General features: G+C 39.3%; 1 protein-coding gene across 5 annotated transcripts in view; it reads left to right on the forward strand.

Moving 5' to 3' along the window:
* wscd2 (WSC domain containing 2) overlaps window positions 1-16,629 on the forward strand; it is a 243,045-nt gene that overhangs the window by 219,607 nt on the left and 6,809 nt on the right. For 4 of the 5 annotated variants that reach the window (XM_060906763.1, XM_060906761.1, XM_060906760.1 and 1 more), the window contains one exon: window positions 1,285-8,447. The exons of the other annotated variant lie outside the window; for it this stretch is intronic. In XM_060906763.1, coding sequence (XP_060762746.1) covers window positions 1,285-1,637 — 353 coding nt within the window. In that variant the 3' untranslated portion in view covers window positions 1,638-8,447. Of the gene's footprint in view, window positions 1-1,284; window positions 8,448-16,629 lie in introns of those variants that run through there. 5 annotated transcript variants of the gene reach the window in all.

The following is a 16,629-nucleotide window of genomic DNA, read 5'->3' on the forward strand; positions in this document are numbered from 1 at the left end:
GGCGTGGCGTAGCGTCCGTCCGTCCGTCGTCCATAATTCAGTTAAATCCTATCTCCTCCATCAGTTCTCCACGGATTTCTGTTCTGATTGTTTTGTTTGAAAGAACTCATCACTCCGCACAAAACTTTGTCATTGTTTTGTCAAATTTTTTGCTAATGAGTTAGTAATTAGGCCAAATTAACGAATTTTGGGACTTCTCATTAGAATTCTATTTCCTCTTGCAGTTCTCAACCAATTTCAGTTCTGATCGATGTTTTAGGTAGATCTTCCCTTGAGGAACAAAACTCGTTCATTTGTTTGTTGATTTTCTTATTGTAAACAACTTGTTTACAACTTTGCTTATTTTCAGTGAAATCATATCTCCTCCATCAGTTCTCCACAGATTTCTGTTCCCATTGTTTTGTTTGGAATAACTTGTCACTCCGCACAAAACTTTGTTGTTGTTTTGTCAATTTTTTTTGCTAACGAGTTCGTAATTAAGTCAACGTCATGAATTTTGGGATTTCTCATTAGAATTGTATCTCCTCTCTGATTTCTCATCAGATTCCAGTTCTGATTGATGTTTTGGGTAGATCTTCTTATGAGGAACAAAACTTGGTCATTTGTTTGTTGATTTTCCTGTTGCAAGCAATTTGTTCATGTCCATGTTTATTTTCAGTTAAATCATATCTCCTCCCTCAGTTTTCAATGGATTTCAGTCCTGATTGTTTCGTTTGAAAGAACTAGACCTTCTGCACAAAACTTGGTTGTTGTGAAATTTTTGCTAACAAACTGTTAATGAGGTCACCTTAACAAGTTTTCGGGCTTCTCATTAGAATTGTATCTTCTTGTTGTATACAACTTGTTTACAACTTTGTTTATTTTCAGTTAAATCGTCTCCTCCTTCAGTTCTCAATGGAGAACTAGACCTTTTGCACAAAACTTGTCATTGTCAATTTTTTGCTAACAAATTAGTAATTAGGTCAACTTAAATTTTCTCCTGACTAGAATTGTATCTCCTCTCTCATTTATCATGCAAATTCAGTTCTGATCCATGTTTTGGCAAGGGAATAAAATTTAGTCCTTTGTTGATTTTCCTGTTGTAAACAATTTGTCGTGGAGGTTGGTTCTCTCTCATATTGTCACATTTCAGTTCTGTTTGCTGTTTTGCTAGTCATGGTTGTTTTGATGGGAGGCCAAATGAGCTCCTACTTCCTTGACGTTCTGGTTTTATATTTATTTTCATTACCCCATTCTCAGTTTCTCCCTCTGTTTCTCCCTGCCCTATGTTTCACTATGTTTCAGAATGGCCTGAGTTTGTAAAGAACTATGCACCATGGTGGGCATCACACACACTCGACTGGCTCCAGTACGGTAAAAACGTCCACCTGGTGCACTTCGAGGAGCTGAAGCGTGACCTTTTCACCCAGCTGAAGCACATGGTTCTCTTCCTGGGCCTCAATGTTTCAGAGGATCGGCTGCTGTGCGTCGTGGCACAAAAAGACGGCAACTTCAAGCGCTCGGGCCTCAGAAAGCTCGAGTACGACCCGTACACGCCAGAGATGCGGAAAAAGATTGACAGCCTCATACACAGCGTGGATGTTGCACTCAAACTGAGGAATCTTTCAGGGGTTCCAGATGATTATAGACCGAGATGATACAGCCTCACATTCTTTCCTCATCTGATTATTTTTGTTGCTGTTGGTAGGTTTTTGTTTTGTTTCTTGCTCTCTTCCTGATGAAAGAAAAAAAAAACATTTTCCTTATTTTTGTGGCTCAACCAAAAAAAAAAAGACCTTTAAGAAGGAGGAACACTAAACCAGCACTTTGAGTTAGCAGATGCAGAAAGGTGAAGAACGTTTCCTAAAAGTCACATGACATGCTGATGTTAAGCAAGACAATCTCGCGACTATGGTAACTTCCTGTGAGGGCTATAGTGGGTGAAGCACTTTTTTATGTGTTGTCTCTGCTCTGTGTGTGGATGTGTGTGTGTGTGTGTGTGTGTGTGTGTGTGTGTGTGTGTGTGTGTGTGTGTGTGTGTGTTATTATCCTCTGAAGTCATGGAGACGTGTTGTATTGATCAGTGTTTGCTGGAAAGACTAACATTATGGCTCTAGATGATGTAACAAAATGTGCAGCTGACATTTGGACTTGTTCCTGATGTCTTAACCTGATAGTTTTATGTCTTAATTCGATTTTAGCCACAATTCTGCAGAGAGAAAAATAATTATTCAAAGAGAAACATAGTAGAGCAGCCAGTGAGCAGAAATATAAGGCTTTTGTGCTGAACATTTTTCTAAAAATATTTTATTGCTATAATTTGCCAGTTAAAAGTTACGTGTGTATGATCCAGTTGCATTGTGCAAACCCTGAAATAAGACCCATTAAAATATTTAAAAGCACAGAATCAGCTTAAAATTAATGGTATTTTAAATTAAATTATTTCTGTACTGGAATGAATTTAGTGGGAGGATGTGCTCTTGAGCTGATGTTTATTTTTTACATCTATGATTATTGTCACAGGGTTAGAAAAAATCCACTGTTTGGTGAAGTCGCTTCATCTCATGCTGAAAAAATGAGAAAAATCCAACCTTTAATTGAAATCTGTTTATTCAGAGAAAAACAAATCCCTTATCAAGAAATAATATTTTCAACAAAAACACTTGGCAATATTATTGGCACTCCTGGAAATTATGGTAAACACAATTTCCCTTTAACACAGTTTCTCATTTAAATTGGATGTGTTTGAATTGATTGGCGTGTGTAGGAACTTTCAAGCTGAAATCTATGACTTCCTGATTAACTGGGGAACAAATATGATGTGACACAGAGGCCAAATTCCCTTTGTCACCCATCAACATGGGAAAGATAAGAGAACATACAAAGCAAATGAGGGAAAAGTTTGTTGACCTTCATAAGTCAGGGAATGGTTATAAAAAATAGCTACTCACCTGAAAACGTCCATTTCTACTGTTAGGGCAATAATAAAAAAGTGGACACCAACTGGAACTGTTATAAACTCGCCTGGAAGAGGAGCCAAGTTTATTTTGCCCCCACATACAGTGAGGAGGAGGGTAAGAGAGGCAAAAAAAAATCCCTAAGGATTGCTGTTGGTGAATTACAACAAAAATAAAATCTTGTGGTTTCCAAATTTCCAAAACCACCATCAGACTCCACCTCCATGCCAACAGATTATTTGGAAGGTGCCAGAAAAAAGCCTTTTCTGTCAGTTAACCACAAACATAAAGGATATACGGTACGCAGAACCTTTATTTTTAAATACATTTCTGAGTGAATAGTATCTCCATCCTTGACTCTTGTATGCTGCATAAATGGGAATTTTAAAATATATATATTTTTGAGAGTTAAAATCGACCACAAAGTTGGCATTCGAGCTGCCCCGCTGAGCCAGCCAGCCCTGAGTGCGTGACGTCACAGCAGGAACCGGTTTTAAGGCCGAGGCCTTTTACAGCTATAGACCAAAGTCATATAAATAAAAATTTATGGTGAAAGTAAGAAATACCGTTAACGACTTGCTCAACTAAGACTGATTTGACTTCATTGATTGTGGGTTGACTCTCATTAAAACAGGATAGGTGTTATAACTTATGCAACATACATGTACTGTATATGCATGCATTTTCACTGCTAAAATGTAAAAGGCTAATTAAATAATCAGATGAACTGAGACAATCACATTCTGAAGCAAATTAAATAATATTATACTGGTAACTTAAACACACAATACAAGTTACATGTATTAATCTAAATGCAGGTAAACAACGTGTTTTTGTTGTTTTTTTTAATCCAAATGAGAGTCGGAGCTTACCCATGTGTGTTCTCACTGCTTGAAGGCCGATCTTGTGGCCGATTGTTTTGAAACAGTCTGACTTTCAGTTGTTCGTTCAGTTCTCCATTCATTCGCTTCTTCCACGTAAAAGCAAGATGGCAGCAATATCCAGTGGAGAAAATCAGACGGCTGGTCCACTCATTCTCCATACTGACTACTCCGCCATTACTGCTGGGCTCAGGCAATTACTAAAACCCGGGACGGAACAGGATGTCACCGGTTTTAGCAACAACCGCGGGGAGGTCACTGCCCAAGCGATATGTCCCATTCCGTTCTGTCCCGGGTTTTACCAACAATCCTCGGCTCACTCCGGGAAAACTGGTGCAACTAAACTCACTTTCCTTTAAAAAAATAAAAGATAAATAAAATAAATACTTTCCTTTTCTAGTAGTTTTATTTAATTGTTGATACTGCACCCTCTTTCAATACGGGCTTATAGCCAATGCTCCTCAACAGATCAGAAGTTTCGTATGAGTCTTCAGTAAAATGTGCAGAGCAGAGGAGAGACCACTTCATAGGTGCCCAATGTGCCCATGAACTTCTCGCAAAACGCGTCCAAATCTTTGCAGTTTGAACATTCTTGGGCCGTAAATGCAACACAAATCCAGCTTCTGTCATGTTGCTGCACCCGCCAGCAGCATATCTACGTGGCATGGTGATAAATTAGCTCAAAATGGAGGATCGGAGTTGCAGTCAGCTCTGTGTTTTAGTATAGCGGAAATGGTGATGAGACCAATAGACTTCCTGCTGTAACGTTACGGACGTCAAGGTCATTCACTCAGACCGCTACCTATATAAATCACTTTAATCGTAAAAATTACTATATTAGATTTATTGTTCAGACTTAAAACTATTCCTGTGCCATTCTTGAGGTCTCAAGGCATTTATAAGTAAAAGTGAGGCCATGGCTCTGCTTTAAGCACCTGAAGTTTGCGAAATGTTACTACAACTTTGGAACCATGTTCTGTGGTCTGATGAAACCCATGCAGACATGGGGCGAACATGCAAACGCCACACAGAAAGGCCCTCGCTGGCCGCTGGGCTCAAACCCAGGACCTTCTTGCTGTGAGGCGAACATAAGCACCTGAAGTTTGCAAACTGCTACTAAAACTTTGACTGGAACTGTGTTCTCTGGTCTGATGGAACAAAAATGGAGCTTTTTGGCGATAAACACTCAAGGTGGGTTTGGTGTAAAAAGAAGGATGGCTATAATGAACAGAACCCGATCCGAACTGTAAAATATGGTGGAAGTTCTGTGATGTTTGTTTTGGGGCTGTTTTTCCTCCAAAGGCCCTGAAAACCTTGTTAGGGTACACGGCATCATGGACTCCATGAAATACCAGAACATTTTAAGTCAGAATCTGTATGCCTCTGCCAGGAAACTAAAACTGGGTCATCATTGGATCTTCCAGCGGGACAATGATCCGATGTCCAAATCAACACAAAAATGGTTCGCTGAGCACAGAATCAAGCTTCTGCCCTGGCCATCTCAGTCCCCTGACCTGAACCCTAGTGAAAACCTGTGGGGTGAGCTGAAGAGGAGAAGCACAAGAGAGGGCCGAGGACTCTGAATGATGTGGAGAGATTGTGTAAAGAGGAATGGGCTCAGACGCCCTGCTCTGTATCTCCAACCTTATAAAATGTTATAGGAGAGACTCAGGGCTGTTTTACTGAGAAAGGGAGGGTGTACAAAGTATTAAATGCAGGGGTGCCAATAATAGTGACACGTGTTTTTGATGAAAATAATTCTTCATGAAGGATTTGGTTTCCTCTGAATAAATTTATTAAAATTAATGGTTGGATTTTTCACATTTTTATCCCCCACTGGCCAAAAGGCCTGAAGAGGGATTATGTCATGGCGATGTCCATCCGTCCATCTGTCCCGGGAAGGGTACTCACCTTCTGAAATCAACTCCTCTCACAATTTTTAGAGGAATTTCATGAAACTTGGCAGGATTATTTTTTATATTTCAGTAATAGGCATATTGTAATTTCGTTCAATTCAGTCACATTTTACTAGTTACAGACCTTGATTAACAAAATTATAATTTGACAGTTTCATGAGAGTGTGTTTTCCTTCTGAAATCAACTCCTCTCACAATTTTTGGAGGAATTTCACAAAACTTGGCAGAAGGCCTTGTTGTATGTTGGTAATACACATATTGTTATTTTGTTCAATTCGGTCACATTTTACTAGAGTTATGGCATAGTTGCCAGCGGGGGATATTGTGCTCTCGGAGCACTCTTGTTTCAGTAAGAGATGAAGCGACTTCACCAAAAGATGAATTTTTTTTCTCACCCCTTTTACTAATCTTTACGGGGGAGTAATCATGGAGGAGGGAGAGTAATCATGGAGGGGAGAGAGTAATCATGTATGCGTAAGAACAAGGGATTTTATATCTTTCCATGAAATTTGCTCTGTACTATGAAAATTAAGAAACTGGCTGTACACAAGTTACTGGAGTGGGGGACCTAACCTTACCCTACCTTCTCATGCTGTGTTCTATTTTATGCTACACTCAAGACAAACAGTAACTCACTCAACACACAGCTATGTTTACACCAAGGTATCAGCCCATGATCCATATTATGTAGTTATGTAGTTAACACACTGCCCATCAAAGCTGGGGTATGAAAACTTTCATGAGATCTTGAAAGGACAGAGCATGATACTAAGTTTTAAATAATAGTAGTTCACCTTGTTTTCCGAAAAACAATCCTGCTTATCCTTTAATATCAACACTGGGGATACAAAATAATAGAAAACAGTTTGAAAAGCTTTCAACAGGCAGCATATATCCTAAATATAGAACTGACCATTATCATATAATCCATTGAACTTTGTACCAAGCTTTTTCTGAGCATAATCATACAGCTGAAGTGACCCAATACTGTTTTTTTTTTTTTTAATAAGTTGTGGCCACAAATTAATACGCAGCATAGAGGCTACAAGTTTATATTTTGAGTTCACAAACTAATTATATCTAACCTGAGCCAATGCTTATTTTAGTGCATAATACTGTACGTTTGTACTTATTCCATAGCCTTTAGTTAATTATTTGGAAGGACTGTGTGAATAAGTTTGATGGCTGATGATATCTGTTTCGCAGTGCCAGTGTGCATCATTCTAAGGTTGATGTAAAGGGTAATATGATCTAATTTCAGTTATGTTTAGGTTCCTGTTATCACAGTGTCATCAGAATTTCCCTCTGGTTGCTGCAGTTTCCTCCCACACACCAAAGATAAAGTGCCTTCCAAAAGTGTTAATACCCCTTGAACTTTTTCACATTTTTCCACCTTACAACCATGAACTTAAAAGTTTTTTATTGAGATTTTATGTGATAGACCAACACAGAGTAGCACATAATTGTGAAGTGAAACGAAAATGATAAATGGTCTTCAAAATTTTAAACAAATGAAAATCTGAAAAATGTGATGTGCATTAGTATTCAGCCCCCCTGCGTCAATACTTTGTAGAGCCACCTTTTGCTGCAATTACATCTAGACACTGAAATTTTTGCCCATTCTTCTTTGCAAAATAGCTCAAGCTCAGCCAGATTGGATGAAGAGCGTCTGTGAACAGCAATTTTCAAGTCTTGCCACAGATGCTCAATGGGATTTAGGTCTGGACTTTGACTGGGCCATTCTAACACATGAAGATTCTTTGATCTAAACCATTCCATTGTAGCTCTGGCTGTATGTTTAGGGTCATTGTCTTGCTGGAAGGTGAATCTCCTTCCCAGTCTCAAGTCTTTTGCAGCCTCCAACAGGTTTTATTCCAGGATTGCCCTGTATTTAGCTCCATCCATTTTCCAATCAACTCTGACCAGCTTCCCTGTCCCTGCTGAAGAAAAGCATCCCCGTACCATGATGCTGCCACCACCATGTTTCACAGTGGGGATGGTGTGTGCAGGGTGATAAGTAGTGTTAGTTTTCCGCCACACATAGCGCTTTGCATTTAGGCCAAAAAGTTCAACTTTGGTCTCATCTGACCAAAGCACCTTCTTCCACATGTTTGCTGTGTCCCCTACATGGCTTCTTATGCCTGTCTTTCAACAATGGCTTTCCTCTTGCCACGCTTCCAAAAAGGCCAGATTTGTGGAGTGTACGACTTATAGTTGTCCTGTGCACAGATTCTCCCACCTGAGCTGTGGATTTCTGCAGCTCCTCCAGAGTGATCATGGGCCTCTTGGCTGCTTCTCCAACAAGTGCTCTCCTTGTTCGCTCTGTCAGTTTAGGTGGACGGCCATGTCTTGGTAGGTTTGCAGTTGTGCCATACTTTTTCCATTTTTGAATGATAGATTGAACAGTGCTTCTTGAGATGTTCAGAGCTTGGGATATTTTTTTTATAACTTAACCCTGCTTTAAACTTCTCCAGAACTTTATCCCTGACCTGTCTAGTGAGTTCTTTGGTCTTCATGATGCTGGTTGTTCTTCAGTGTTCTCTAACAAACCACTGAGGCCTTCACAGAACAAGTGTATTTATGCTGTGAGTAAATTGCACACAGTAGGACTCTATTAACTAATTAGATGACTTCTGAAGGCAATTTATTGCACTGGATTGTATTTAGAGGTATCAGAGGACAGGGGGCTGAATACTAATGCACACCGCATTTTTCAGATTTTTATTTGTTTAAAATTTTGAAGACCATTTATCATTTTTGTTTCACTTCACAATTATGTGCTACTCTGTGTTGGTCTATCACATAAAATCTCAATAAAAAACTTTTAAGGTTGTGGTTGTAAGGTGGAAAAATGTGAAAAAGTTCAAGGGGTATGAATACTTTTGCAAGGCACTGTATGTGGATTCGGTCAACTAGCTGTGCTAAATTGCCCATGGGTGTGAACATGAGTGTGAATGGCTCGCTGTCTCTCTGTGTTAGACCTGTCCAGGGTGAATCCTGCCTCTCGCCCAATGTCAGCTGGAATTGGCTTCAGCTCACCCACTGGATAAGCGTTATATATAGCGAATGAATTAATGCTAAAAAGCAATGAATTAAAGGTGTAGAATAAGAATATTGTACAGTGTATTGCAAAAGTATTCATCCCCCTTGGTGTTTGTCCTGTTTTGACACATTACAAGCTGGAATTAAAATGAATTTTTGGGGGGTTAGCACCATTTAATTTGCACAACATGCCTACTACTTTAAAGGTGCAAATAATTGTTTTTTTTATTGTGACGCAAACAATAATTAAGATGAAAAAACAGAAATCTGGAGTGTGCATAAGTATTCACCCCCTTTCGTATGAAACCCCTAAATAAGAGCTGGGCCAACCAATTCACTTCATAAGTCACATAATTAGTTGATTAAGATCCACCTGTGTGCAATCAAAGTGTCACATGATCTGTCACATGATGTCTGTATAAATCAACCTGTTCTGGAAGGACCCTGACTCTGCAACACTACTAAGCAAGCAACATGAAAATCAACGAGCACTCTAAACAGGTCAGAGACAAAGTTGTGGAAAAGTATAGATCAGGGTTGAGTTATTTAAAAAAAAATCCCAAATTTTGAATATCCCATGGAGCACCATTAAATCCATTATAGCAAAATGGAAAGAATATGTCACCACTACAAACCTGATGAGAGAAGGCCACTCACCGAAACTCACAGACCGGGCAAGGAGGGCATTAATCAGAGATGCAACAAAGATAAAACTGAAGGAGCTGCAAAGATCCACAGCGGAGATGGGAGTATCTGTCCATAGGACCACTTTAAGCCATACTCCACAGGGCAGGGCTTTATGGAAGAGCGGCCAGAAAAAAGCGATTGCTTGAAGGAAAAAAAAGGAAACACATTTGGAGTTTGCCCAACAGTATGTGGCAGATTCCCCAAACACATGGAAGAAGATCCTCTGGTCAAATGAGACTAAAATTGATCGTTTTGGCCATCATGGGAAACGCCATGTGTGGCACAAACCCAACACTTTGAGAACACCATTTCTACAGTGAAGCATGGTGGTGGCAGCATCATGCTGTGGGACTATTTTTCATCTTCAGAGACAGGAAAGCTGGTCAGGACTGAAGGAAAGATAGATGGCACTAAATACAGGGCAATTGCGGAGGAACATTGGTTCGAGTCAGCCAGAGGTTTGAGACTGGGACGAAGGTTCACATTCCAGCAGGACAATGACCCTAAACATACTGCTAAAGCTATACTGGAGTGGTTTAAAGGGAAATATTTAAATGTCTTGGAATGACCTAGTCAAAACCCAGAGCTCAATCCAATTGAGAATCTGTGACATAACTTGAAGATTGCTGTACACCAACACAACCCATCTAACTTGAAGGAGTTGGAACAGTTTTGTCTTGAGGAATGGGCAAAAATCCCAGTGGCTGGATGTGCTAAGCCAGTAGAGACATTTCCCAAGAGACTTGCAGCTGTAATTGCAGCAAAAGGTGGCTCGACGAAGTATTGACTTTTGGGGGTGAATATTATTCTAGTTAAACTATTCACACTCCAAATTTCTGGGGTTTTTTTTTTTCATTTTAATTATTGTTTGTCACAATAAAAATAAAAAATAAAAAACAACTTGCACCTTTAAAGTTGTAGGCATGTTGTATGAATCAAATGGTGCTAACTCCCCAGAAATCCATTTTAATTCCAGCTTGTAATGTGACAAAACAGAACAAACACCAAGGGGGATGAATACTTTTGCAAGACACTGTATACAGAAATGGAAGAAGCTTTGAAATGCTACAGATTTCTAAGAACTCAACTTTTACACTTTTTTTAATTTCCAGACTCTCTCTCTCTCTCTTTCTTGTTTGCAGAAAGTTCTTTGCAAGATCATGTGATTTTGAACAACATTAAAAAATGCGACAGTGGGTGGTTTTTCCCCTTGGGAAGAAGAGATTGTTGCCATTAAATGAGCTTGCACTCCACTTTTTCAGGATTTACTGTGAAATTGAAAGTCTAAAAGCAAAGAATAATGGCTCAAGGAACTGTCTATGTGTTCACACCAACTTCTTCAGACCAGTGAAAAATGATAGACTTTAATAGTCTAATAATGATTCATTAACGCTTGCAGGACTTTTATGATTCACCACAGATTTTTCATCTTGTTTCACTGACTTGTGTTTAGGTTAACAAGCCATTACTTTAATAAGCGGTTCATTATTTTACTGTTACCATGACAGCATGTGCCTTTCACATTTTAGGCATCATTAGCAAGCTCTATATGAACTTGTTTAATTGTAAATCGTTCACTAGAGCATGGACAGGAAATGCTATTCACGAAAATCCAATTCGATTTGCTTGAGCTTGTGTAAATTTACATGTAAGGAGACTCGGCGTTTGATGTGAACCTCGTTTGACTGGCTTCAAATCATGTAACTGCTGATAACTTCCTGTATATTTATATTTGAATCGCAGTGTTAAGCTTCAACCATATTTCTTTTAATTAAACAAAGATTTCATGAACATTTTGTTGAAACTCATTTTATATTAATCCAAGACAAATCCATAAATTAACCAAAATCAAATAAGACAAGCCATTGAGTTAGGACAAAAGTAATGGCACCCTATGAAAGAACGAAGAGTGTGTATCTGTTGTAGCTGATGTGCTGCAGTGGCTGAGCTGCATTAGTGGAAGATTTAGGACACGCTGTGTCGCCTAAGGAGGCACCCTTTCACTGTTTAGCTGTCATTTTGTCATTTTAAGCTCTGTGAGCTTTGCCTTTCATGGATTTTTGTAGGCGTCACTAAATGTAAATCAGCCGAACTGAGAATGCACGTGGTAATTTACTGACATTTATGAACACGCATGAGGATGAAGAAAATCAATTTGGAAAAGATTTACATACAACTTTGCTAAAATTAGGCTTATTGGTTGTTTGTCTCTGTTACAATAAGTTTGAAAAGTGATATAGTTTCCCAGAGATTTATATGTTTCAGAAATGCAAATTGTTTTGGCTATTTTCTGCTCCACAATTTGCCAAATCTACAAGCTTTGCACCTTCTCCAACAACATGGGAGCTTTCGAGAATGATCCTCATGCCTTGCAGCACTTTCATACAACTCAAAGTCCTGCGAAATTCATTTAAAGTCCCACAATACTGATGTGTGTGTGTGCTGTATTGTGTCCTGTGTTTCATTGTTTTTACCTTCAGTCTTTTAGCACAGGAGTGCAGTAAAGGGCCAGTACGCCATTCCAGATGTAATCCCACAGCCATTTGGGCTATTTGAATATTATATTTGACACCTCACTTCAACCTGAAACTAAAAAAGTCCAGTACGTGTGTGTGTGTGTGTGTGTATGTGTGTGTGTGTGTGTGTGTGTGTGTGTGTGTGTGTGTGTGTGTGTGTGTGTCCTGAATACCTGAAAACATTCTAAACTTGAATATTTATATAATTAATTGTGATAGCTTTTCCTGTTAAAGTTGAAAACATGCTATGGTTATGTTTTTTTTTAATGATGTCATATTAGAAATGTTTAATGTATGTGAAGTTATTATTAACACTTCTATGTGACAAATGATCCTCTTTTATTTCTTCATATGCATATTAGCTAGCTACCATAAAAAAGCAACATCAACTAAAGAGAAGCTGAATATTTTATTTCAGATTTGGTCACCAGTTTAAGGATGAAAATGTCATATCACCTCCATGAAACATTACATTTAAAACCTGCTTGAAAACCAAGTATAGCTTCCAGAACATATATATTTTTGTAAGGCTTTAATACTTTATGGCTGAGACTGAAAGAGACATAATGTCACGACTATTTTTTGACAGAGCCTCAGAACGCCAGTCTATCTGAATGTATTTTCAATGGAATGAATGTAATGTAATACTATCAATTTATTAATGATGACTACAAGTTGTATGATGCTGATTCATGATGTTCTTTTCGCTATACACTATGTCACTGTGGACAGACCTGGCTTTCCTTTCCTCAAAACATGGGAAAAAATGTACTACGATGGACTATTTTTGTACCTGCCCGAACGAGGCACATACTGTACAGGTCCTCGATAATAAACAGCTTGAAATGCAATCGCATTCTTTACTGGCATTGCCATATGCTGAAATACATTGCTAATTATATAATATATCCAGTAAATTCATACAGTATCTGGTTTGTGTGTTACAATAAACAAACATCAAAGCAATGCAGAAGAAAAATAAAAACAACATTTCTGAATGCACATCTAGTTCTTTGTAAGCCGGCAGTTTCCTTTAAATCTGGTGGATGTTTTTATCACAATTACTTTTCACATATCTGCATTAGTGTAATGAAGTCCCATGAATTTTTTCTTAAAGCTAGAGTGTATGATATGCTTTGGTTAAAAATACTAATTTTAAAAAATTATTGAGTCAGAAGTTAAAAAAGGGGTGACGGGATGGGAATATTTGTATGCGTACATCACAAGAGATGTCAGATATGTCACAAGTCATCATACCCCAACTTCAGGCACAAAAGACGTCTGACTTCAGAGTGATGGACTGGAACTGGTAACCAATTAGGAGAGAGTGAGAGTCTGTAAGTGAAAAAGTCACGAATTTATAAGCAAAAGGGTTCAGGACTGATGGACTTTTAGATTTTTCTGCTGAACAGGTAAGGCATGTTTTTGTTCTGTAGCTGGTTCACTAGTGACTGATTGATAGTGAGCTGATTTGTCCTCTTTGTGGAACTTGTATCATTATCTCCACCAAATTTGTTGGAGGAGGTTATGTTTTCACCTCCGTTTGTTTGATTGTTCTCAACGTAACTCAAAAAGTAGTGAACGGATTTTGATTAAATTTGGAGGAAAAGTGGGCAAAGAACCATTGATTAGATTTTGATGCAAATCCAGATATGTATGCAGATCCAGAAATTTTTTGTCTGTTCCCAACATACAACCCCGATTCAGAAAAAGTTGGGACGCTGTGAAAACTGTAAATACAAACAGAACACGATAATTTGCGAATCATGGAGATCCTATATGTCACTGAAAATAGTACAAAAACAACATATCAAATGTTGAAACTGAGAAAATTTATTGTTTTTGGAAAGATACATGCTCATTTTGAATTTGATGTCAGCAACACGTTTCAAAAAAGTTGGGCCAGGGCATGGGCATCGCCACCATGTTTGGACACCCCCACACCCCCACACACACACACATTTAACATAAAATATTAGTTCACCCAGCGCTGTTTCTATTGCTTCATGAAAGAATCCATTCCACTTGATCGATAAGAGAATACACATACCACTGAAAATCCACTCTGGGTTTTCCGGGCGTTACCTACAACAACTCACCGCACGCAAGTGAAGTGAATCTTAGTGCAAGCAGAGACATTTTGGTGCAGCTGCTTGAAAGTGGAGGAGGTGATGTCAGCCCCATTGCCACCTCACAATGTCTAGCTTTTGCTAAAACCTTATTCTTTTGTTATATGCCCTCAAAATTAACCCTAGGCCACATTAAATTAATATTCAACTAAACAATGAAATAAGCTTAGCCTAATGGGGTATTCTTGGTTGATGATGAATTGTTTGCAGTATTTGCTCCCTCCCCAGCCACAATGGACATAAGGACATTCTTTACAAAGAAGTGGAAAGTAAGTCAAAATTTCCCCACAGGACAGGGTTTTTTTCTCCCAATGGAAATGTTAGTGCAGTTAGCTGGCTAGTCAATGTTAGGAGATGTATCAGCTAGCTTAATGTTAGCTGTTATTTAATTCAGACCCAGTAGGCCTACCTTATTGTAATGCCAAGAATGAGGTCAAGTCAGCTTGTGTGAAGTTATTTTTTATGTGTCACCGTTGATTGACACAGTTTGATTTTGTGTTATGAAGTTTGCATGATGCCATGTCATGCCTGTTCATTGTGTGAAATTGTGAATATTCTTATTTTTAAACATACAGTTGAGTGCCAGTATTGCTTGGCACAGTGGCATGTTGTGTTACATCTAAAACTAAATAAAAAAGGAAACACAAAATAAAAAGTAAAATGCACCCATAAAGCCATTATTGGTGATAAATTGTGTTACATTCATCTCATTATTTTAGGCATGGCAGTGGGTTTAAAAACAGACTGATGAATACGGTATATGGACTAGTTGAATGAGGACTTATTGTTGAGTCTGTAAAATAGTCATTGAATTAAGTGACTTTTGTAGGTAAAATGAGGTGTTTAACAACCTGTTAAAAATACACCAGAATGCAGGAAATGGCATCTAATTAATTAAAAATTTTCTGGGAGAACGGTGGTGTAGTGGTTAGCGCTGTCGTCTCACAGCAAGAGGGTCCTGGGTTCGGGCCCTGGGGCCGGCGAGGGCCTTTCTGTGTGGAGTTTGCATGTTCTCCCCGTGTCCGCGTGGGTTTCCTCCGGGTGCTCCGGTTTCCCCCACAGTCCAAAGACATGCAGGTTAGGTTAACTGGTGACTCTAAATTGACCGTAGGTGTGAATGTGAGTGTGAATGGTTGTCTGTGTCTATGTGTCAGCCCTGTGATGACCTGGCGACTTGTCCAGGGTGTACCCCGCCTTTCGCCCATAGTCAGCTGGGATAGGCTCCAGCTTGCCTGCGACCCTGTAGAAGGATAAAGCGGCTAGAGGTAATGAGATGAGATGAGATTTTCTGGGAGAGGACTCTCAGACCCCCCACCAGTGTGTACCCCCCACACATTAAAAATGCTTCTGACGCCCCTGGGCCAGGGGCATGTTTACCACTGTGTTGCATCACCTCTACTTTTAACAATACTGTAAACCTTTGGGAACTGAGGAGACCAATTACTGCAGTTTTGAAAGAGAAATGTTGTCCCATTCTTGCCTGATAGACAATTTCAGTTGCTCAACAGTTTGGGGGTCTCCTTTGTTGTATTTTGCACTTCATAATGCACCAAATGTTTTAAATGGGAGACAGGTCTGGACTGCAGGCAGGCCAGTTTAGCACCCAGACTCTTTTACTAATGGATCCATGCAGCTTTAATATGTGCAGAAAGCAGTTTGTCTTGCTGAAAGAAGGAAGGCCTTCCCTAAAAAAGATTTTGTCTGGATGGCAGCATATTTCTCTGAAACATGTATATAATATATAGATTTAGGCGCTGCCTAAAAGCGGAGCTCCCATCTGTTTCTGGGTTGTAGAATTTTCTTATATCTCTTTTGTTTTATATCGAGAATCGCCAAAAAAATTAAAAATAAAAATTCAGGCATGACGTGTGTCGTGCATGGAGATTTTCCCGCCATGATTGGTTTGCCTGTGATGTCAGTCACGCGAGTACATGACACACGGCGACGTCAGGCGACAACGGTGACAAGTTACTCACTACTATACTGTCCTGACTACTACTCTACTTCACTACTCACTTCGCTAGTTGTTGGGTTTCCTGTGGCAGCAGGCACACACGCGCAGGACTGAAACCATCAGAAAACAACTCGATGAGTTTCTTTATGTATCCCCACTCTATGCCTATGGGGCTCCGCTTGCACGGGCCTTTGGCCCGCACAAGAGCTCTGCTATCATTCAGCATTAATGATGCGTTCCCAGATGTACAAGCTACCCATGTCATGTGCACTAATGCACCCTCATACCATCACAGATGCTGGTTTTTGAACTGTGCACTGATAACAAGCCGGATGGTCCCTCTCCTCTTTAGCCTGGAGGATGCAGTGTCTATGATTTCTAAAAAGAATTTTTACTTTTGATTCATCAGACCTCGGGACAATTTTCCACTTCGCCTCAGTCCATCATAAAAGAGCTCAGGTCCAGAGAAGGTGGCAGTGTTTCTGGATATTATTTATATCTGGTTTTAACTTGCATTTGTGGATGCAGTAATGAACTGTTTTCACAGACGATGGTTTTCTGAAGTGTT

The sequence above is a fragment of the Neoarius graeffei genome, chromosome 24 (assembly GCF_027579695.1).
Source record: "Neoarius graeffei isolate fNeoGra1 chromosome 24, fNeoGra1.pri, whole genome shotgun sequence".
NCBI classification, from domain to species: Eukaryota; Metazoa; Chordata; class Actinopteri; order Siluriformes; family Ariidae; genus Neoarius; species Neoarius graeffei.